This window comes from Cydia pomonella, chromosome 4 (assembly GCF_033807575.1).
Source record: "Cydia pomonella isolate Wapato2018A chromosome 4, ilCydPomo1, whole genome shotgun sequence".
Taxonomy (NCBI): domain Eukaryota; kingdom Metazoa; phylum Arthropoda; class Insecta; order Lepidoptera; family Tortricidae; genus Cydia; species Cydia pomonella.
The window spans coordinates 24,639,349-24,664,770 of NC_084706.1; the positions used below are offsets into that span (position 1 = coordinate 24,639,349).

General features: G+C 36.8%; 1 protein-coding gene across 4 annotated transcripts in view; it reads left to right on the forward strand.

The window, feature by feature from the left end:
- The window catches only part of LOC133517336 (synaptotagmin-5-like), a 103,133-nt gene that overhangs the window by 53,908 nt on the left and 23,803 nt on the right, over window positions 1–25,422 (forward strand). For 2 of the 4 annotated variants that reach the window (XM_061850602.1, XM_061850607.1), the window contains exon 3: window positions 14,920–15,066. In XM_061850602.1, coding sequence (XP_061706586.1) covers window positions 14,920–15,066 — 147 coding nt within the window. Of the gene's footprint in view, window positions 1–2,983; window positions 3,512–14,919; window positions 15,067–25,422 lie in introns of those variants that run through there. The other 2 variants (XM_061850605.1, XM_061850606.1) reach the window with 2 other exon arrangements.

Consider the following 25,422-nt stretch of genomic DNA (forward strand, 5'->3'; position numbering starts at 1 on the left):
GCCTATATTTTCGGTATTTAACATTATGGTCAGAAATACTATTAGCTTAGCACCTTTACATACAAACTTCTACCTTTTCTCTGAAGCTGACTGTATATAGTACAGGCTCAATGTGGTAGTTGCTATTTTGCTGCGTATAACAGCCGAAACTCAATTAGAACGAAGGTTTATGATATTTGGCGCCCAACGTGGGGCCTAAATATTGGCGCCCAAATTGGGCCAATTGAAATCTCATCTATCGAAGTGATACCAGGGAATTTTCATAATTGCAAAAGTCCGGGCGTCGATAATTTATCGAATTTTATCAGACGTGATAACAGACACGCTCCCCCACACATACGAAGCCATTACGACGTGTTTATTACGCGTTTGGGATAAAATGAAGCTTTATTTTTCCGTGGCTGGTTTAAAAGCGAAACAGTGTACAGTTTTATATCAACCTTTTATCCGTGAAAATCTGCATGGAGATATCTCAGAATAATAAATTTTTACGCTGCGTTTATGTAAGCAACAGCTTTAGGTTTTTTTTATAGATGTGGTGTTTTGGGGATAATTTAGCGTATAATTTGGATAGTAATAGTAGTATGGTGGCTGGTAAACAAACTCCCACTCAGCGTCTGTCGTGGCCGTATTTTACAACTACGTAGGTGGCGCGCCGTCTGCGAACGCGAACTCTGGCATTTTAAGTCAAAAACATTTGTATAATTTTAGTTGAATTATTTTAATGTGTACTTAATCGTATACATTTACGTTGGGTCATTTGTGTTGATGTCGTGAACGCGTCGGTACATTATTAAACGCAGGTCTGATTCAAAATTAAAAAAAAAATCTGTACGAGTAAGTATGCCTCAAAAGGTCATTTACATCTGATGCGTTTAAGAGGAAAGGGAACGACTGCTTCTCCATACAAACGTAGACCCCGTTTTCCTTTCTGGCTATTGACGTTATGGAAAATATTTTAACATAATTTCATGTATATTGACCATAGCTATGCCCTTTCGACTTTTTTCGACTAATTTATTATTATAGGAATGAGAAGCGTAATACAAATTCCATACAAATCTTTAAATAGGTACTCCTAATTAATATACATAAAATTGCCTAAATATCTCTGTAAGTTATGTAAATATCTAGAGAGGAAAAAGGGGCCTACGTTTGTATGGAAAAGCGGTCGTCCTGTCCAGTGCTGATCACTATCCTCTTCATTGCCGAAAAGGGCTCCAATGCTTTTTTAACTTTTCATGTAAATATTCTATTTGTATCCATTTCTTCACCTTTCACTTCACAAATGCCTGTTAGTGCTTACTTAAACAAAATTCAGGATTTTCATTCTATGTGTAGTAATTTTTTTTCTCTCACGTATTCAGAAATGGGCGTTATTTCACTGTTAGTAGGGATCAAAGTGGCACTTTTCTTCCCTGCTGTAAGCGGTCAAATTGACACTTTTCTGGTATGGGACACTATTTTTTTTTCGCACAATTTTTTTTAGCTTAAATGAAATTTTGAAACATGATAATTTCCACATAGGTAATGTGAAAAGCAGTATGTGTCACATGCTAGTAAAATAATTTACATCTTGGGCGTTATCATTTGAATCCTTCACTGTGCTCAGGGTGTTATTTTATACTATACAGGATGCTTAGCTTCATTGAAAATTCAATGTACAGCCTCGCTTTCGCTCCCTTGTGACACAATCTACTATTAATCAACTAGTAAAATTATTTTATTAGAAAATTATCATGACTTTTAATCAAAATTTCGCACATGTTATTAAATCTGTTTCTAGCTACGTAATGCAGAATTAGGTAATTGAGTGTTGAATTAAATAGCCCCAGGGGCTTCATAATTATTCAAAACTATGCAACATTTCACACTAGTTAAACTGAACAAGTTATTTATTTAGTGAAATACTCCTTTGACAATCTCCTAGCCCTGTCTATCAGCAAGCAGGAGGTGCCGGGTTCGAATTCTGGCCAGGGTATTTGTTTGTGTGTTCATCACAAATATTTTCTCCTGACTTAGTGACGTTTTCTATGTATACAGGACGTCCCAAGACTATGGGACATCAAGGGAAAGTACCTTTGCTGAAAGAAGACTTTATGTTATTTTTAAAAGTCAGTAAGTCTGCATTTAAAGATTTTCTAAGAATTACTTGCTTCGACTGGGAATCGAACCGACTTGAAAAAAAAATCACACCTATTTTTAGGATGCCAATCGAAAGAATGGACAAAAAATAATAATTCTTCTTAAGTAACATAGTATTTTAAAAGAAAGGAACAACGTAAAATGTTTGAGTCAAATTTCAAGAAAATTATTAAGTCGGTTCGATTCCCAGATGAAGCAAGTAATTCTTAGAAAATCTTTAAATGCTAAATTACTGAATTTTAAAAATAACGTAAAGTCTTCTTTCAGCAAAATATCCTATCTACGATATTTAAGGTGCTTTCCCTTGATGTCCCATAGTCTTGGGACGCCCTGTATATATATTTATATATACCTAACTATATATTATATATATGTATCGTCGTCTACTATATAAACCATCAACAACCTATATAAGACTGGCCGCTGTTGGGTACATGTCATCTCTTATATACAAGATTATATGATGATGTCCTCCCAGTCGTATCCGTCGACGGCGACACCCGAGCAAATCAGGTATTCTGTAAATTTGACGTGCATGGGCTCGAACGTGACTTGCGAAACCGAGTTTTGGTTTAAACTTCCAACATCAAGTCGTGCAGTAAAGCTGGCCGCCATTTGAGTCGTAAGTATATATAGGAGGGCTTGGGCCGAGATTTTTTAAGCTGGCGTTTAGCGTTAAGATCTTTGAGGCGTGCAGTTCCGAAGTCGTTGACACCAGTATTGATCGCCGGGGGCCTACCGGGAAAATTGAAATTCGCAAATTGCGGGGATCTTTCTCTTTTACTCTCACTAAGACGTAATTAGAGTGCCTCCAGTTCGCCTGTCCGATTTCCGAGTTGCAAGCTCCTCACATGACTCACACGACAAGATTATATACTTGTAGCTTAATATATACAGTTTAAAACAACACAAATTCAAAAATTTTATAAGAGATGGAGTAAGGAAAAATATACAAGTTTATTTTACTAGCAAAAATAACAATCATTTCACCTGTTGTTCCTGCTCCGGGAAAAATAGACTTAATCGTTCCCTTTACCTTAATATTTCCTATTCCACAGATTTTGGTGCTCATTTTCCTCTAAACCTTATTAGACTTATCCTAAACAATAAAGACAAAAGACAATGAAATGTTAAATCGCAACGAAATCTACCCCAAGACTCTAAAAGTGTTATAAATTGTGATGTTGTCGTGAGTTGGGGTAAAATGAGTGGGCTGGGTCCAGCTGGGGTATGGGCCGCCCAGAAGAGGCTGGAGTCCTGGGCTCGGGCGGCGAGGGAGAGGACTGGCAGCGCCAGCAGTGGCCAGAGCCATAATTCCACGGACAGCTTCCCGGACGACAAATCAGGCAGCCATGGCAGCCCCAGTGTAAGTTTTTGAAATTGTTCTTTTTCCAGTTCAACGGCCAAGTGTTAAATTTTCTAAAAAGTTTTCTCAAGATATTTGGCTTAAGAGGAGGAGGTTCTTGACATTTCGCTGTCTAAATTTTGTCCCTAGATTTTTATTTTATTTAAATTCAATATTACCATTACCCGTGTCTGTACGTAAACTAGATAACTTCAAACAGCGCTAAAAACACCCCAAAAAATGTAACAGACACCAAGCATACAAAATGTGTAACAATAAACGTAGAAATCAAAACGGCCAGACACAGATAATTTCTTTCTCATTCCGTGCAAATTTCGTTAGGTACGATTGGTTAAAATTCGAGAACGAAACCTCGATTTCTGAGAATTTATGCAGTTTACACACTGATTTTAGGAGCCGCTCCCGTCAGCGCGACGGAGATAATTATCTAAAATTCTTGAGAATTAGAATCTCAGCTGATATTTCCTCTTAAATATCGTACGCATAAAAGATGTAATCATGGACTTTATTAACTCTTACATAATGATTAAGGTAAGTAGTAAGTAGTAAGGTAGGATCTTCGCCTTAAGTCATCCCCTCACCAATAACTTCCTCAAACTCAAGCCTACAATTTTATTCCCAGGATCTTCAATTTACTCGAGAAAGGACATTCAATCAGCCCGGGGCTGACTAACAGGCCGATTTTAACTTTAAGATACGTCAAAAAATTCCTAAAGATACGATATGGATTAGATATGGTAATTGTCAAAAATGACGTTTGTTTGAAGAAAAGTCACTTTTCACTGACATATCTAATCCATATCGTATCTTTAGCAAATGTTTGACGTATCTTAAAGTTCGAATCGGCCCGTAATAATGTGCAAGTTGCACAACGTTCTTAAAATTTCCAAAATTTCTGGAATGTTTCATAAGAAAATTCTTCCCGTAGTTCCCGTTCAGATTAGGGATTATTTATTACTCAATGTTGTTAACTGTGGACGACCATTTCATTTAGCATTTACATCACTCATTGGCGTCTATTTGAAGTGTCATAGAAAATAACCTCCAGAAGCAGGGCCGGATTTAGGAGAGGGCAACCGGGGCTACTGCCCCGGGCCTCCACAAAAGAGGGGCCCCCCACAATAGAGAATTCGGTAAATTTACCATTTTATTTGGAAAAAATATGGGGCCAGGCGGCCTCCACTCCTTTATTGCCCGAGGCCTCCAGACCTCTAAATCCGGCATTGTCCAGAAGGTTTAGCAACAAACGTACAGTTAAATTACCGACAACGTGGGAAATTTGCCATTTTTGAAAATTCTCTTTAGTACATTGCTAGGGCTGACAAACTAATTGTAAATGAAAATTCTTTTGATCCCATATTAATATTGGCAGAGATAAAAAGAGCTAACTTACTATTTTGGCCCATCGATCCAAAAATAATCTTGCCCTCCGAAACGAGAATACAAGAATACACGCGTCCAGAGTCAGAGTCGTCAGAGTCTTCATGTCGGGGGTACCGTCTACCGTGGAGTTGACAAGTTTCGGTACCTATTACCGAAGATATAAAGAAAGGCTTAATAGATTACAGGTTAGTAATTGACTGCAAAGCTATACTAACCTAAATACTTATTACACAGCAAAAAATTAATAGCACAGAAAAAACTATTTGCGTTACAAATCAGAATGTTTCAATAACTTTTTTTAGGAACGATTAATAATAATTTCTATATTATATATTTTAACGAAACGGCACGGGAATGACAGTATTTTACGGTAGCAACTTTTTTGTGTCGTTACCAAGTTTTAGGTAGTTAACAGCAGCGTTTGAACGTACAAATAAAAAGCAGCCTGGGTCCTTTTAGCCTCATTAATTACCTGACTTTTCCATTGAGCCTGCCTTTTCCAGGATAAAAATAATTTCTGTATAAAATTAAATAACCTACCAAATTAAGAGTTGATATGGGAGCGTGTAGTCTGCCAGAAAAATAAATCTCGCCTATGAAAATATTAAAATATTTACAACGAAAATGTATTTCATTTAATTTTTAACGCTAGAACAGCTCGCTAGCATTTTACCGTAAATCCAAGACCCTCGATACAGTTCAACTCAATTTCTATAATTACATTTTCGACCACGCTGCAAAAAATATTTTTCAGATTGCACTCCGTCACTTACCCTATATTTGAAAATTGAAGCGAAAATTCATGGAATAAGTGGATATGTTGTCATTCGCAGGATTCACCCTATACCTGAACTAGCAATGTGCCAAAGAGAATTTTCAAAAATTGCAATGTTCCCATGAAATATTCTCGGTATTTTTTTCCGCACGTTTATTGTCAAGCCATTTTACAGTTAGTTTCGCATTTTTGAAGCAATTTTTATATTTTTAGCTTTTGTGCAAAAATTTACACAAATTCTTAAGGTGTATTTTAGACTTATGTTTATGACTTACTTCTATCGAGTAAAAGTCAAAGGATTCGTTCGAATCGATGAACTTACTTGAAAAAAGCCTCAAGATTGCTGATTAATTTCTTGGGTATTGTATTGCGATCTAAAATGGCGCTTCTTCTTCTTCCGAGACCTTATCCCATTTACTTGGGGTAGGCCCTCCCTGTCCTCTTCTTCCATTCTGCACGGTTTAGTGCCAGGTGTGCGTCATTCATCCCTTGCTCTCTCAGGCTTTTCTCCACCGTCGTCAACCAAGTGGCAGGTGGTCTCCCGCTTCCTCGCGTCGTCGTAGGCATCGCTAAGGCTACATTGACCATATGTTCAGGATGTCGTCTTTGAATGTGCCCATACCACCGTAGACGTTTCTCAACAAGTTTATCTGTTATCGGTGTGACTTTGAAACTGCCCCTGATGTACTGGTTTCTAATCTTATCCAGCAGAGTGACGCCTGCAGACCAACGCAGCATGCGCATCTCTGTGGTGTGAAGTTTGTTTAGATGACACTTGATCGTAGCCCAGCACTCAGAGCCGTAAAGTACTGCAGGTCGTATAGCAGTTTTGTTAGTGTTTCCCTTTACTTTTATGGGCATTCGTTGGACGCTACGATATAAAAAAATGCTGGCTGAACAAAGTTGCCTTTTGCTTGCGACAGCCATGTGTATTACAGTTACCGTAACGAGTATTGTACGAGAGGCTCAGTGTTGTCTGTGTAGTTAAGTAAGTAGTGATGTGCTCACGGGGAAAATACGCTTAAAATCGATAGGAAAGGACTCGTAAGTCTTTTCATTCCTTCATCGCTAGCCGAAGAGTGTTTACACATTTACTATTACTATGATGAGTTTTTAGTACGAAATCGTTCATTTGATAAGTACTTGCGTTTATGACAAATAATTATCGAACTAGAATAACAGCAATTGTGCCGCGCTGCGAGTAACAGTACAGCGCGCATGTTGACAACGTCAAAATTAAAAACATATAATCATATCAATTTAAATTTTATAATAATTTTTAATTTATATAATTATTTTATTTTATTTATAATTTTAATTTTTAATTTGTAATATTTAAATGTGGATTGCGAATTTTTGAATTTTAATAATTTTATTTTGTGATTATTTCAATGTTAATTTAACTTATTTGACTTGGTGTATGCTATTTTATTTTTAAATTTTATTTGTGATTTGCTGTGTATATTATGGACTGTGTGTCTGCAATAAACGGTAACGTTACATTACATATAATGCTGCTGCGCAAGAGGTTAGCTGATAAAAACTTTTATTGACCGTCACGACTTTTTTTCAATCCCTGGAAATAGTGTATTGCATAAATATTCAAAGCTGCGCGCGGAGTATATTTATGTAGAAGGAGTAACTTTCAGTAATATGTATCAGATAAGTATCAGTCATATGGAACGTTTTTCGGAGCCAAAACTATATTGAGAGTTGCGTCTGTATTATTTAGTCGCTGCAAATAATGTCTTAGTCAATAACGTGTAATGTCATTATTATTAATACTCTGTGTATTGTCTGAAATAAACAAATTTTATTTAATTTTATTTTATTTTATTTCATTTCATTTTATTTTATTTTATTTTATTTTATTTTATTCTATTTTATTTTATTTTATTTTATTTTATTTTATTTTATTTTATTTTATTTTATTTTATTTTATTTTATTTTATTTTATTTTATTTTATTTTATTTTATTTTATTTTATTTTATTTTATTTTATTTTATTTTATTTTATTTTATTTTATTTTATTTTATTTTATTTTAGTTATTATTTTTTAATAACTACATTTTATTGTTTATTATTAATGTATTACTTGTATACACCGTACATGATTGTGGCCAGCATGTAACCACTTCATTAATAATCTCATCCCAATCCCATTAATCCCATCAATATCCCGATCATCCCTTTATCGCAAATTGAATACACGTATTTCCTGTGGTATTTCACTCAATAATTCCGGCGCGCTGGGCTGACGATTGCTCCGAACAATGCACATGCAACACAATGCATAGAATGCACAGTCTAGTGGGATAATTAGAGCGTCCGCTAGCTGGTGCAGGTGCAGTGGGTGAGCGGGTTAAAACAGTATGAGCAACGCTAACAGACGCGGACGGACTAACTAACAAGGAAAAAAATCAAATTAAGTCTGAAAGATCATATACAACACGTGAGATGTAAGTTATCTTCTCTAACCGGTACACTACGAAGAATAACAACATGCATCACTCACAAAGCCGGCTTGACAATACAACGTGTATTTTTGATACGACCACATAATCAAAGGCCAGTTAGTTTAGGCTATAATAAACACACTTTCATAGGTTTTATAGAAAATGGATGTCTTTTAATTTTTCATACAAAATAATTCAGCAAGCAATGTATCACTTCTTTCACAACTGTCACAAGTGACCATGATGTACGATATACATTGCCGCTCGAAACAATTTCGAAAAATAATTATGCTCCGGTAGTGAAGATTAAACAAAAAAAATCTTTCAGAACTGTTTTATAGCACCAAAACCTACGTCTAGTTTAAGTTCGACGTTATATCGAAAATACACACTGTATATAAGTCGTTAGTGAAAACACACTTAGATTATTTAATCGAGATATGGGGATGTACTGCCAAAACCAATCTGCAAAAACTATAAAGATCCCAAAACATTAAGGTACTAGGTATTTAGATTTGACTATAAAATGAGTACTTAATTGCTATACAAGAAAGTCCAATTCTTCAACTTAAGACAACTATACACCTCAACATGAATTTATGTAAGAAAGATCCTAACAAGTAAAATACACTCAGACATTTGTTTTACACATAGAAAATTTAAAGACTGTTCAAGAAATACAAACATGTTAATACTTCGAAAAAATAGAACGGGTTATGGCAAAAGTAGCGTATAGGTAGTGCAGGGCCGGATTTAGGGGAGGGCAACCGGGGCTACTGCCCCGGGCCTCCACAAAAGAGGGGCCCCCCACAATAGAGAATTCGGTAAATTTACCATTTTATTTGGAAAACATTTGGGGCCAGGGGGCCTCCACTCCTTTATTGCCCGAGGCCTCCAGACCTCTAAATCCGGCATTGAGGTAGTGTATGAAGGAGCACGAATGTACGAGTATGATGAACTACCAATTAATGTGAAAGATTGCGAGTCTCTTAGTGCATTTAAAACCAAATTAAAACTACACATACATAATAATGTAATATAAACCTCTAGCGATTATGCTATTTATGTTTATTTTTAAGATAATCAAATATTTAAGCTCATTTTTAGTGAACTGTATTGTTCTTATTAGTAAATAAAGAATCTCTAAACCTAATTATTTAATTAAATATTATTTGTGACTACTTGAAAACACAAATCAAAAGATTACAAAAAAAAAGATTTGATCCCTAGTACGATGTGGTTGCCGATTTGGTTGGGATTGTAGAAATAATTATTTCAAATAAGTGCCCGATCCAATAACCCCTTTACTGGTAACCAGTTTTGGTCGCTGTTCGAAACCCATTGAATAAATCAATATCCTTAAACCCACCGTTATTGTGGATTTCAATGACACGTTTTTTGTTTTACCGCTATTTAGTTTCCTAATTCGTTTTTAGACCTCCTAATAAGTAGTTAATATAATATTTTTATTTATCCACCTGCCGAAAGGTTGTCTGGAGAGATCTCTTCGTAGCTATAAGGTCGCCTGTTCACCCGTCTCCTCTGTCCTCTGTATGTATTATGTGTGTATAATTAAATGACAAGCTAAAACGGTATGGGTCTAAAACACTTCGTTTTCTATAGAAATCATCACTGCGGCTGTCTATACCCCGACCCGGGCCATTCTAGTGTGAGTTATTCTTTATTTTGAGCCAGTGCAATAATAGTAGATTATACAACTGGGGCATAAAGCAAACCATTGAATCCTAGGTTATTTTACCGTATTTATTCAAGACTAAAAAAATCATACTCGCCGGTCGGGAGCGCACCGGCCGCCAGCTGCAACAGCGGCAATATATATGGCAATGGCAGATTTTAGAACTTTATTACTAAGTCAATCAACGACATTACTTTATGTTCTAGAGCATAGTAAGCAACTTTATGCCGCTTACACGCGACTTAAACCTCAATTTTACGAGAATAAGAAGTGAAAAAGGGGATTTATATCGTATCGTAATATATGAGTTCCCGGGAACAAAAGTATCGGCGACGGCACATCCCTATTTATAGCAAGCTTTCCCTTACCGGCTTTAAAGTATTCCGCTATAAATCTTCCTAGAAAACTGGAACTGGAATACAACAAGGGGATTTGAACTGGGTTTCATTGTGTCCAGATTTATCCTCTGGACTTTTATAAAATTTAAGATTTGTTTAAATTTAATTTTTTGTTTTTATAAAATTTAATCGTTTGTTAGTAAATAAGTTTGTTTGAAATTGTAAACTATTTATAGACAAATTCCTAAAATATTGACATAAATATATTACATAGAAATAAAGAACTATGAGGCATGATTAAGATACCTATACAAGGTACCCTAGGTAGGTAGGTAAGGAAACGTAAAACATTCAAGTAACCACGTATTCCTAAGGCCATAAGACGGTATTAATCTCATACAACCATAAATAAATTCTACCATATTTTTTTGGGTTTTTTTTCGTTTTTGTATGTTTTTATACATAATAAGTACGTTCTTGGAAAATATGTGTATTTATAAAAATTGTTACTTTTTTTTCGTAAAAACTAGTCTATTCAAAGTGTTCCTTGTCACTTTGATATCTCTCAATCAGGACTTCTAGACTAGGTCCCATAGTCGTGACATCGCCATCAAAAAGGCGTTATGCACTGAAGCACAATAGCAGAGTATTAGATTTTTTACATTGTCACTTTCTTAGTATTATTATTAAGTTTTCATTTCTTCTTAAAGTGCCTAAGTTCACAAAACAACCGGTACCAATTTCTCCGGAGGAATCACTGAATCCTGAGTCACAGGCTTTGTCCTAGTTCAGGAAACAGAGGCTCAATCCTAATAAAACTGTTACAAACCTAAAATAAGTTTTTTTTTGTAATTTAATGTAAGGCTTAGGTTTCAAGTAAACAAAGATTTATTTATTATTATTTTATTATATATAAGTTTTAATTTTAACATATAAATAAATGTTAAAAAAATATTGGAATTAACTCTAAAACTAGGCGAATTAAAAAAGTTTACATGACATTTTTGTCTCTAAATACGATCCGCAATATACTGTTAAAATCTTTCTGTTTCCTCACGGGCACTGTGTATAAACTAATAAAATAATAAATAGTAACCAACCAACTAGATTATCATATAATATTATTATTCGATTCGATTTTAGATTAAACTGCTTTGTAATAGTTATTAATTTTATTATATTATGGAGCCAACTCCATATTGATTTTATTTTGTAATCGAATTTTAGAATAGTTTTAATGAATTTTATTATTTTTACTACTGACCCCTGTATTTTAGCCAATTTTATGGTGTTAGCCAGTTAGGGGTAATTTAAATAAAATAAATTTTGGAAATATTTATTTGTTTTTTTTCTTTCACACTTTTGGTGCTGGCTGTCCCGGGATCATTTTTACTTTATATTTTCATTATATATTTATTTGGTGTTTATGATAGACAATATATTTTTAATGGTTAATTTTTATACAATCTTACGGAGTAAATCAGACAGTCAGGGTCAAAAAGACCAGTATATAGAAATCGCGGCATTATATTTTATTTACTTTGTCTGTCAAAAACACATCCATCTCTTTACTTTTTTCCTTATATTTTCAAATAATATATACATATATATGCCCTTTACTACATTCCTTTCATACACTAATTATAATGTAAATATTCATATTGTTTATAATCCCCCATTCAAAATTATCGATACATACTCGAAAGAAAGTTCCGAAACGTCACGATTAATATTTGCGTGACGAACTGGAACCTCAAGGACTCTTTTGTTTATTAGCAATAAATTAAACTAAATTATCAATAGACGTCTGAGTAGAACTCAATAAACACCTTCATATCCATTCTGTATAGAGGGTGTTTATTAAGTCACCTGCAATAATTTACAGGGTGAACATATAGATCATACTGAGCAACTTTTACCATGGGACGAACCCGAAATCGCGAAAAAAATGTTTACTCTCCCATAGAAAATATCAAGGTTAGACAGCAAAAATATAAGAAACAGCCATTTTTTTTATGTTGGACCTATAGTAAAAGTTGCTCAGTATGACCTATATATTCACCTCGTAAATTATTGCAGGTGACTAAATATATGAAACAGCCATTTTTTTGTATTGGCTCCATAGTAAAAGTCACTCAGTATGACCTATATATTCACCTCGTAAATTATTTCAGGTGACTAAATATATGAAACAGCCATTTTTTTGTGTTGGCTCCATAGTAAAAGTCGCTCAGTATGACCTATATATTCACCTCGTAAATTATTGCAGGTGACTAAATATAAGAAACAGCCATTTTTTTGTGTTGGCCCCATAGTAAAAGTCACTCAGTATGATCTATATATTCACCTCGTAAATTATTGCAGGTGACTAAATATATGAAACAGCCATTTTTTGTATTGGCTCCATAGTAAAAGTCGCTCAGTATGACCTATATATTCTCCCCGTAAATTATTGCAGGTGACTAAAAAACGAATTGTATAACTATTTCACACAGCGTTGACTTCTAATAATGCCAACTAAAATCACAAACTCAGGAAAACGCGGTCGCTGTGGTTTTACCGAGGCTATAAATAGATGCGGGTAGGTATCAATAGTAAGACCTGGAATATCTCGATATCCTAGGTCCTACGTTGTTTCCTAGGTAGACCGATAGACAGTAGGTATATATGAATTGACGAAGACTATCTGGAGTTAATATTAGCTTGATTCTATAGATGCAATAGGAAAAGCTCAGGATATAGAGGGTGCCTAGCCAAGATGCCAATTGTTTGCGCTACGATAACGAAATGCCGTCTGACTATATACATATGTAAGAAATGAGAGAAAGGGTTTCGTTGTCATAGAGCAAACTATTCTCATCTTGGTTAAGCCCCCAGGTGTCCGTCAGATTAGTCTATAGTCAGTGTAAGTTAAGAAGTAAATTTTGACAGTTATGAATTGACAACATCAACACCTCCAACAACATCAACATCACCATCTCCTGAGGATGCCTCGTAGAGAGGCGGAACACGTGTCGAGTTTTGTACTTTATAATGGTGGGTTTTGTATTATTTATTTGCGTATTTATTTTTGCGGTGGGAGGTGGGAGGGTAGGAAGATTCATTGCATGTAAAAATACGCAAGTAAGTAACGGGTTACCACTGATTGACTAGCACGATATCTTTTTGCGGAGAAGTAATGTTTTTTGTTTTAATTAGTATGGATTTCCGCAAATTAACGCCTGATTCTATTAATTAGTTATGAATTGACCCTTATATTTACGAAGCTAAGGCCGTTTATCTGATAGCCTTAGTGTCATATACAGAGTGAAATTATAACCACCAGCCATATTCTGCGTGGTGACTGGTGACTTTATTTATAAATCATACTGAACAACTTTTCGAAAATCGCGAAATTCGAAAATTGGCTGTTTCATACATTCCAGCTAGATGTGATGCCACTGATTTCTATGAAACAACCAATTTTTTTTACCTACATATTACACCACGTAAATTATTGCAGATCATTAAAAAACCACCCTGTATATAGTCTGTGGTCATTCCACTTCTACATAGCCTCCTAAGTTCCAGAATATTTTTTTCAGTTTTTGTCCTTTTAAAAGGACATCAGGATATAGGAGGATATACCAAATAAAACCAAGAACATAATAGCGACACGGTTCTCTGTCGTCACCATAAATTTTTCATTAGCCACCCCTTTTAAATCATTAGGGGTTAAGGGGGCGTGGGAGGGCTGTTCTATGTCCCCAATCATGAAATTATAATGATGTACATATGTAGTACGAGTTTATTTATGACGCTCCATGAGTAAAGGTACGTTATGGCTGTTGGCGCTTGCGCTATTATTAATAGTGCTCAATACTAATGGGATACAAAACGACGTAAGCGCCGACCGGCATAAGCTTTCTTTTTCCGTGGAACGTTACATTTGTGTATGTCGAGGTCGAGGTCTTATTAATCATTGACATATATCTAAGGACGAGCCTTACGGGCACTAAGAATGATGCTAGTTCAGTGGTGTTAGTGTTACTCACGAATTCGAGCACATCGTGCAGTCTAACGCAACTACGTACGAACTCGTCAACCAATCGCGTTGTGGCGTTAGACTGCACGACTAGCTCGAATTCGTTAGTGACCACTGAACTAGCACACTTCTTATTGCGCGTAAGGCCCGTGTTTAGATATACCCATGTCAATGATATTAATATTATAATGTACTAGCTTCTACCCGTGACTTCAAACTATCATAAATGAAATAAACACAAGCAATAATAATACATTTATTATCTTATTATCTATAATCTGTATAATCAAATCTGTATTCCGTCGCTGGTGGCTGCTAGATGGCAAGTGGCCGCTCCCGTCTAGTGCTTGCCGTTTTATGGCATTTGGTTTGACAGCTCCGGACGTACGTCATGCGCAGTGTCGCCAGGATCGTCGTCGTGGTGTTGTCAAAATGCCACGGCGATAACGTGAGATATGAAATGCTTAGTAACATTCAACGTTTAAGTCAGAAAAAGACAAATAATTAACAGAATCAGGCGTTACTTCGCGGAAATCCATATTAATCAAAACAAAATCATTATTGCGTGAAAAAAATACGCAAGTTAGTATAACGGGTTACCACTAATGGACTAGCGCCTTATTATTTCGCGGATTCGCAAAGTACAAAAGTATTTCTTTCAGAAAAAGACAACAAACAGATATTCCTATTGTAATCAACGAGAGACAAAAAAATAACAATTTTTTTTTTTTTCAGGAAATGTTGATCTCCAAAGAGCAATGCCGTGTCCAGCCGTTCAGCTCCGAAACCCGCGCAGCGAGCTCGCTCCCGCACGCCCGTCTCACTCGCACACCCTCCATTTCATCGCAGAGCAGTTTGGACAGCGCCACGTCTAGAGCTACGGTAAGTAACACTTTCATAATTGCTAGTGTAGGAATTGCACATTAGATGGCGCCGTTCCGGCTGTCGAGAATCCTGAATCGCGCTATCAGAATTTTTCGCTAATACATTACCATAATATTAGATATTACTATTTCTTTAATATTTATTTGTCGTCCGGTTATTGGGACGATGACAAATATTGTATTTTATTTAAAAAATCTAGTAAAATTGTTAGGACATGAGCAGTTTATCACAATAAATTGTACACTAATAAAATATACAGGATGTTTATTTACTCAGCTGCAATAATTTACGAGGTGAATTATATAGGTCATACTGAGTAACTTTTACTATGGGACCCATTCCGAAATTGCGAACATAAAACTTACTCTCCAATACAAAATGTCAAGGAAACAGCAGCCAAATAACACTAGCTAGACCCTACTCATAGTGTTGTGTTCCTGCCGGTGAGTAAGGTTGCCAGAGCTTAACGAGGGGGGGCGGGTTTAGGGTCGGCAACGCGCATGTAACTCCTCTGGAATTGCAGGCGTACATAGGCTACGGAGACTGCTTACCATCAGGCGGGCCGTATGCCTGTTTGCCACCGACGTAGTAAAAAAAAAAAAAGGTCAGACAGCAAAAATTTATGAAACAGACACTTTTCGATTTCGGGGTTGGTCCCATAGTAAAAGTTGCTCAGTATGACCTATATATTCACCCCGTAAATTATTGCAGGTGACTAAATAAAATAAACACCCTATGTACGGAAATTATAAAAAAAACTATAAAAAATATTTTAACTTCCACAATGAAAAAGAATGTTAACATTCGATTCCTTACATTTTATTAAATACTTAATATTTTTTAAGATCAACAATTTTCTTGTTTTCCATACTACAAGCCAAGACAGCTTCGTAATCGTGATCGTGATATCACCACTATCAAGTCATCATCATCATCCTCCTAGCGTTTGTCCCGTACTGTGACGGGGTTCGCTTTCCTACTTTTCTCCTTCCACTTCGCTCTATCTTGGACGTCGTTTTCCGCTAACTCACAGGATCTTTGGCGATGATCACAACTATCAAGTACTGTTTAATAAAGGGGCCCACTGGTTACCAGTTCGCCGGACGATATCGGCCTGTCAGTTATTCGCGATGGTCAGCTTTTGCGAATAGTTATTGGCTTGTCAGTTGACAGGCCGATATCGTCCGGCGAAGTGGTAATCAGTGGCCCCCCTTAGGGGCATTTCGTGAGTTGGGTACAACTGTAAGACTGACTATCGTTTCTGAATTTTGTATTGGTTTAATGCAATGGGTCTCATATAGTCATTTGATTCTTAGAACAAATTTACCGGATCGACTGGCACCATTAAAAAATCTTGTCCTCTAGCCTTTTGCAGTGTTCATTTGTGTTTATAATGGAAATAAACATAGTACGAAAAGATTGAAAAATTGCATTTAAATTATATTGGAAATAGGTGGGTAATACGGGGTCCATAAGGTATTTTGTTTTAATTACTATTTTTTTATATATACCACGTCGGTAGCCAGCTCCGCCTTATGTTATGTAGTCACCGTAGCCTATGGACGCCTGCAACACCAGAGATATTACATGCGCGTTGCCGATCCTTTAAAAACATGTACACTCTTTTTCTGAAGAACTCCCCTTCGGGAAAACCTCGGCAGGAAGCTCATTCCACAGCCGAAGCGTCCGCGGGAGGAAATTCCTCTTAAACCGCACAGTACGCGACCATTTACGTTCTAGGGTGTGAGGATGAACACCCTTTTTTTTTTTGACGGAGTGGGAATGCATTTACGCACGGTGTGTGGGACTCGCCACTCCTTTCCCCTCTCTTGGCAAGAGGGGGGGAGAATTTAGCCCTACCCACTAAACCCACTCCGGCGTTTCACCCTCTTTGCCGTTCATGAGGGCGCACTGGGATCGATGATGACATTCACCACGGCGCCCTCCGAAGGATGAACACCCTGCCGACGGCGAGCGCTGCGGTGATAGAAAGTGGCCGTTGGCATCATGTCAATCAATTCTTCAGAGCACAGCCGATTACAAGTACAAGTACAAGTACAAGTGTATTATTGTACAAGTGGTAGAACACACACAAGGAGGCAAAGTCTCTCCTTAGACTTAAAGATTCAATACCACTTGTGAGTTTGTGACTATTTCTCGTTCATAAGATTGTAGCCTATTGCAGTTACGAACTGTGAAAAGAGTGAAAAATTGCATTTATATTCTGCTGGAACTAGGTCACACGAGTCCATAAGGTAATTTGTATTAACTATTAAAGAGATATTACCAGGATATTTCTCGTTCATAACGGAGCGATATTCACGCCTCACAATATTAATCTCATTAATAATTTGGTAGCACAACAATATTCATATGCTTTATAATTTCGCGCTAGAATTTAACAAGAATTAATTAATATTTTAACCACACAAACCTATCTATCAGCTATACAAAATGTAGTTCGGATTATCGCGGTTTTACTGTACAAATTGTACAATGCAGTAATATTTAAGGTGAAATTGCTCACCAAAATGCAAAATAAAGACACGTACAATTTTAATAGGTAACTACATTTAGTGGTGTTGTCGGTAAACACGATATTTTCCAGGCAACTTATGAGAAGAAAATAAACTATTAAGTAATACATAAAGTCAAAACCAGACACACAATTTGAGCAACAAATTAAAACAAGGTTTTCTTCTTTGCAAATGTATTCAGAGTCCCCACTCCCTAGTGAGTCGGGGATGCTCCGGAATGAATAGGGTTGTTTCCATCTACAAATCTCAGGGCAGAATTGTATCCCAATAAATTCTTTTGGATTATAAGAACATTTTAAACTACTTTTAGGGGACCTGTAATGACCATATTTTTGTAAATATTTAATTTAAAATATCTTTTGGCACACGTCACGTGACCTAACTCGAAACGTCATTGAAGATTCTGATGACGTCACAACTCTCGGATTGACACTGTTGACAGTTAGGCGATAAACAACAAATGATAAATGTCAGTTGACAGTTCGTATCTTCTACGTGTGTATGTCGTTATGTGTCAAACCGTAAACTGTGACGTCACACAATTTTCAAAGAGCGTTTTGGGCGCGATAGCATCTGTCAAAATATATTTTGTTAAATTAACATATTTAAAGCCGTTTTTAGTATAAAAGTTGAATTTTAGGGCAACTTTTAGTTTATATAGAACGTAATACAAGCGTTTCGAAAGATTGGAAACAACCCTATTGCAGTTCTCGTTTGTAGCTTAGGGAATGCTTAACCGGCTTAATGCTTTTCGGTTAGTGGCATTGTTTCAGCTCATATGATCCACAATAGCCGACGTCGCTTCAATTCAGTCATACTTTTTTTTTTATACTACGTCGGTGGCAAACAACCATACGGCCCGCCTGATGGTAAGCAGTCTCCGTAGCCTGTGTACGCCTGCAACTCCAGAGGAGTTACATGCGCGTTGCCGACCCTAAACCCCCCCCCCCCCCCCTCGTTGAGCTCTGGCAACCTTACTCACCGGCAGGAACACAACAGTATGAGTAGGGTCTAGTGTTATTTGGCTGCTGTTTTCTGTAAGGTGGGGGTACTTCCCCAGTTGGGCTCTGCTCTAGATCTGGAATGACATCCACTGGCGCTGTGCCCTACCACACAAAGCGAGATGACATTCACAATGCCCATACCTCTCTTTTGGACGTAGTTTAAGGACGTACCCGGGTACTTCACCGAGTGAGGTAACTTAGAACAGCTTTTCCCTCATGTCACTGCTTTACTACGTAGAAACGGACTCCCTGATTTAAGCTGCGTTTGTGTAATATTTTTAAGCTGCGAACAGTGTTGCCGACTCTGTTTTTCAAAAATTGCTAGACATTGCTTCTATAGCGGCCTGTAGGCATTTTGTTAAATAAAGGATGCTTGTACGTGAAATATCGTACACTGACCCGCGTGTTTCTATCTCTATCGGAACGGCACGGTATCAAGTCATAAGGGAACAAACTTTGCTCCCGAGTAAAAAACAAGTAATTTCACCACACCCACAAATATTAATTGTAAAACATTACAGATCAAATAAATTCAAATTAACATTAAGATATGTGTCATTCGTTATCGTTAAAATAAGTCAATTCTATCAACCAACTTGAAATTTGCATCAGATTACTTTCTCACTGTGGACATGCAACTTTCCCACCAGTTTTTGAAGAGTAAAGAGATTTCTTGCGAGCTTGTATGGTGAAAAATTATCCTAGACGTGAATTGTTCGAGCTAGCTTTGGCTTCAAAAGTAGCCATGTTGCAACTTTAAGTTCCTAAGTTGGCAACACTGGCAAACGCGGTGAAGTTTCGATTCTCAGGAGACTTGGAATAAATAGGAGACACGAATTGAACGTTTTTAAAAACACTAAGTTGGCTTTGCTTTAAGTGGCCAAGGGTTTTATAAATATATTTTGCTTATTTTAACCGACTATCGGGAAAGCAAAGCGAATCAAAATAAGCAGAAATCAAAGGCAAAAAATTAAATTTAGTTTTTTGTTGTTATTTAGTTAACCGTAATTTCGTCACTATTACCTCATTTGGTGCTTTTCAGACCGATTGGCATGAGTTACGTTCTCGCGCGCGAGTCCATGCTTGAAGTCGCTTGTCACGTTATCGCTAGTTGTATGGAATCACGTACCAGAACGCAACTCATAGTACCAGGTCAGAGGCCCTAGCCAAGATGAAAATCGTTATCTAGGCCCCCTGATGTCGACCAAAAAACTATAGAATTCTGATTCGTGAAGTAGGTAAATATTTTTTTCTTCTCTTCTTCTTCTTCCTCAGCGAGTATATGTGCCCACTGTTGGGCATACGCCCCTCCAAATCTTTTACCAGCAGCCCGATTTGCTGCTTCTTTCCTCCAGAGCGGGCCCGCAATATTTTTGATATCTTCTTCTTCTTCTCCCGAGCCTATTTCCCATGTCTCTTGGGGTCGGTCCTCCTAGTCCTAAGACGCCATTCTGGGCGTTTTTGTGCAATTTCGGGTTTTAAATCCGTCGTCTTCATGTCCTTGGAAATGGTTCCCATCCAGGTCGTCGAACGGCGACCTGGACCTCTTTTTGGTTCTTCAATTTCCATGACGACCCTTGTCATGTGCTCTTTATTTCGCCTCATGACATGACCGTACCATTGTAGGCGATTTTCCTGGAGTTTGTCAGTGATACACGCTATTCCTGACTCTATCTTTAAGCGCAATATTTTTGATATCCTCCCATCTAGTTGGAGGTCTGCAATCTGGTCTTGTTGAACGAACGCCTCGCTAGGACACGTTTGGCTTTTTTACATATCATGATCAGCATCATCATAATTTTCAGCCTTTTGTCGGCCTCTGTTAAGCATAGGCTTCGAGTATGCCACTTATCCCGGTCCTGATCCAATCTCATCCTACTATACCCCTTCATAATTAATCCACATACTTTACAAGCCATCTCTATGGGGAGTTCATCACACATTCTCTCTGCCATAACGCCGCGCTCTGTTATTGATGAATTCATAAGCTTTGGACCCCGAAGTGCGATTAGCGCGGGCTGACATAAATTTATTATTAAGGACGAATTGGATGAATCGTCCATGTTGAAAATTTGTGGACCGTATTTTAAAGAAATAAGGTCTAATGGTTAGTTATCTAGTGGACGATCGTTTCTCCATTTAGGAAGTATGCATTATGGATACTATTTTTAAGGAATTCATGTTTAATGTATTATTTGAATGTTGTTTAATGTTTACTTGGGCACAATCGTTACATGTTTCTTATAGCTAGTTTTATGTACGGTCAACCAATTTGATTCCTAGGCCACTATAGAACCATGTCATAATGACTTCTACGACAGTGCTTATTGAGTGATGCGTGTCAAGTATCTAGTAGTTAAAGCGACAAGGTTCTATAGTGGCCTAAGATTCAAATTGGTTGACTGTACATATACCCCTTCATTTGACTTTTTTTGTTTTTTACATTATTATAAGAGTTAGGAGCGACAAACAAACTCCAGACAATTTTTTTAAAAACCTAACTTTTATAAGAAATAAAAGTATGAAATAAGAACAAACGAAGTGGCATAGCATATCTATCGTTAATATACATTAAAGTATGTAATAGAAGTAGTACATTGTTAACCAAGGGATGAAAGGCATCATTTCAGCCTCGGACTAGATATTACCTCTCTCACATTTTAAATACAAGGACAGTAAAACACACGTGTTGAAAATAACATGACTAATTTCCCATAGCATTTCTTGAAGGTACTTTTGATTAATAAAAGAAATTGGAATATTGTTCCCTTGTTTTAAGAAAAAATATCAATATAAACAAAAAATGCATGTAGAAATAATGCATTAATTGCATGTAAAAATACGCAAGTAAGTATAACGGGTTAGCACTGATTGACTAGCACGTTATATTTTCTCGGATTAGCAAAGTAATACTTTTTGTTTTAATTTTTTTTAAATCAAGTTTCTAACATCTGGCCGATGAGTCCGATCAAAATGCAATTCAAAATACAACTATAAGTACATTATTTTTAGTTTTTTCCATTGAAAATATTTTTTAACACCTGGCGAACCCAAATATAATTCGATAACACAACTAATTAATTGTTTATACTTTTCCATTGATAATATCGGAATTCTATTAGAATTCCGCGAATTGTTTCCGACGTATGGAATGAAAATAATGGAAAAATAACTTGAGTTTTTCGCTCAACGTTTTTCCGCTTAAAAAATACAAAAGCATACGTTGTGAACGTTTCTTCAAAACGTTTTATTGGATCCTCAAAGTGTGGAATGCACGAGTGGATCCCAAACTGTTTGATTTTCTATCTTTTTTTAGAGTTCCGTTTTTGTACCGATCTCTCCATTTTCAGACCGATCGCGTTGTGTTTGAGTACCTAGTGCCAGAGGCTTGTAAATGAGCCGTTTTTTGACGATGTTTTTACAGGATTAGATAAAATTTGGTAGATTTGAAGAAAGTCATTCTGGGCGGAATAAACGCGAAATCCTAATTTGAGACAAAAAAAAAGTAATTTAATAATTTCCGATTGAGTTACGACAATACGTTTTTGCACTTTTTTTTTATGATATATAAGGCAAACGAGCAGACGGATTGCCTGATGGTAAGCGATTACCGCCGCCCATGGACACCAGAGGGGTTGTATGTACGTTGCTAGCCTTTAAGATGGGAGTAAGCTCTTTTCTTAAAGGTCACTCAAGGAAGTCGGATGATTTTGTAGGACATATGAAATTGCGGTTGTGTCCATCCACCTTATCAAAATCTGAAAAAGAAACGGAAATTAAAATCAGCCCAAATACTGGGTGATTCAGGAAGAATTCACGAAACAGTATTCTATCATTTTTTGGTCGAGTTCAGGGGGCCTAGACAAAAACTTTCATCTTGGCTAAGCCCCCTGACCTGCTAGCATTAGTTGCGTTCTCGCGCGCGACTCCATACATCTAGCGCGACTTCAAGCATGGACTCGCGCGCGAGAATTGGCTACTTGACAATTTTTTGTAAATAATGTCTAACGATCTTGATTTTCCTGAGGATCAGATGTCTACATGGGACTCATGGGATTTGAGCAACACAAAGGTCAGAAATGAGAGTTAAAGTCTGACGCTCGCACTCGACGATTGAAACGCATCTAACAAAATGATAGTGGGATGTGACGTCACAACATATAAGTCTGTCCTAAATGTATGGAAGATCAAGGAAATTGCTATTTTGACCCTGAAATATTGCGTTTATGTGTATAGATGTCATAAAATTTATTTTTCAATAAGATGTAAGAAATCGAATGGTACCATTTTTTTTTTCTTTTTTTAAAAGACGAAAAAAAAATTTTTTTTTTTTACTTTGGAGCCTTGTATTTTTTTTTATCTCAATATAATTTTTTAAACTCCACTTTTTTATAATGGATGGCTCATTTTCTATCCATTCAACTAAATTTTTTTATAAAATTCAACATGTGTCAAGTATCCAATTATGACACTGACAGACATGTACCGTATCGCTGTGACATCTTAAAAGCATTTTCAAATTCCCGAATTTTGCCCGAAATTTGCCCGAGAGGCTTTTTTAATTAGGTGTTTTAATTGTATATAACGACCATGATTGTGGAGAATTGGAACTTTAATTTAAAAAGTAAAAAAAAAAGTGTGGTTGCTTCACTTAATTAATGTTCTTTTAGAACAATAATAACTGCATCAATAAATTGCTCTGATATTAAAAGGTTTTAATATCCAAAAACAAAGAAATAAACATACATAATAAAACTTACTAACAACTTAAACTAAAGATAAAAAAATTGGCCCAAATCGCCGTCAATGGGCAAGGTGCCTAGAAGGCTGGCCGTATTTCCCCGCTGTATGGCGATACTTATACGATATTTAGATTAAGATGATATTTGTAAAATTTGACGATTTAAAAGTGCTTGTTGCTAGGCCTATTTGAATAAAGAATATATTGACTTTGACTTTGAATGGTGAACGATCCATTGAAAACCTGAATCTTACAGATCCTGATGTTTTTGTCATTCATGCTAAATTCTAGTTTCCATCAGATGCATCACGTTCATACAGGTGAAAAAAATGTTCACACTAAAACGTGACGTAATGGAATAAACATTTTGTGACATATTTTTTTAATGGTAGGATGCAGAATGCTACCGATTCTGAGTAGAAGCCCGAGAAATTCCAGATTTGTAACAATCAGGTTTTAAACATTTATTTTAGAAAACACCCATGTACGGTTGGTCCTGCAGGGTGGGTGAGCAGGTGTTTAGACGCATTTTGCTTTTCCTGACGAGTCAGTTCACTTTAGAGAGATTCGTCGGTCCGTCATATATAGTCCTCCTCATCGTTTTCGATGACGGCGACCCCAAATAAACACATTATGGACGTTGTCTAGCATGAGCCCTAATGTGGCTGGCCAGGCCGAACTTGCTCTTAAATACTCCATTGCACGCGTGACAATAAAGTTGGCCAGCTGCGTTGAACGTGTACACGTAGGAGGGCTTATGTCTCCCTTTCCGTGGTCACGTTCATAGATTCATTCATGTCGAGTGGCGAGCGGGGCGGCGCGGGGTATGCTGAAAGGAGTGCGGGGGTGGACACTCGGTCTAATAAACAAAACAAGGTCCGAGTGACTCGCACGTCAGCTTGCTGGTCCCAGTACTTGTCACAAAGTACACACGAACCGAGCACTCGGCCGAGGCACTCTCGCAACTGTACTCGGTACGTGTGATCAAGGCATTAGGACGCGGACTGGACGCGCATGCGATACCGGGTAGCCGAGCGGCGCGACTGGTGGTTCGCGCACCACGATCATAATGTATGGAAGTGAATGAGTCTGGGCTATAACTAGGGTGACTAGATCTCCAGTATTTTACGGGTTGTCCCGTATTTCAGCCATGAATTTTCGTTTTCCCGTAATTTGGCGAAACCAATACGGGACAGTACATTGTCCCGTAATTTTATGATTATATGGCATTTAATTATAAAAATACCTATTCGAACTATATTTATTTTCTCGCACACAGTGGTGAAAACTTGTGTGTATTAATATTTATTATTGTTTTAAGAGTATTTCATTGGGAATGTCAGAATTTGTTAGTATGTGTATGTTATTTTGTTGATAAATTCACATTTTCCAATCCAAATATGTAATTATAAATTGTTGATTTATGATTGTTTTAAGGGTCATTCATAAAGAAAATAAAATGTTGTATGTGTTAGTGTATGAGATAGATAGAATAATCTTTTTTGGCACACCTCAGTAAGAGATACAGCTTTAACAAAAACAATTAGCAACAACAGTTATTGTATAGGTTAATATTTAGTTGATTATTTCACATTTTCCTTCCTATATATACTATAAAAATTGTCGTGTTTTTTAAAATTTAACATTGTTTTCTAAAGTCTTAAATTAGGAAATTTAGCATAATAATTATGTGTAGAGTGATAGATGATACCAATTTTTTCAATAAAAAAACGGTCTGTCCCATATTTTAACCTCGAATTTCGTATTTTTAAAGCAGTTTACCCGTAAAACAGAAAATCAGATCTGGTCACCCTATAACAGTGAAAGTCGAAGTTCGTCAATGGGGGGCATTTTTCTCTGTCACTCTAATTACGTCTTAGTGAAAGTAAGAGAGAAAGATCCCCGCAATTTGCGAATTTCGGTTTTCGCGGTAGGCCCCCTATTTTGGACGATAGCGGCGACGGATTGCCGCAACGCGCGCCGCGCCGCGTTCGTCCAGTCCGTGGCGTTAGTCTGTTGGAGTTGCAAGCAGTCCAAGCACCCAAGAGTTGCGGTGGCTGCTTTACGTCAG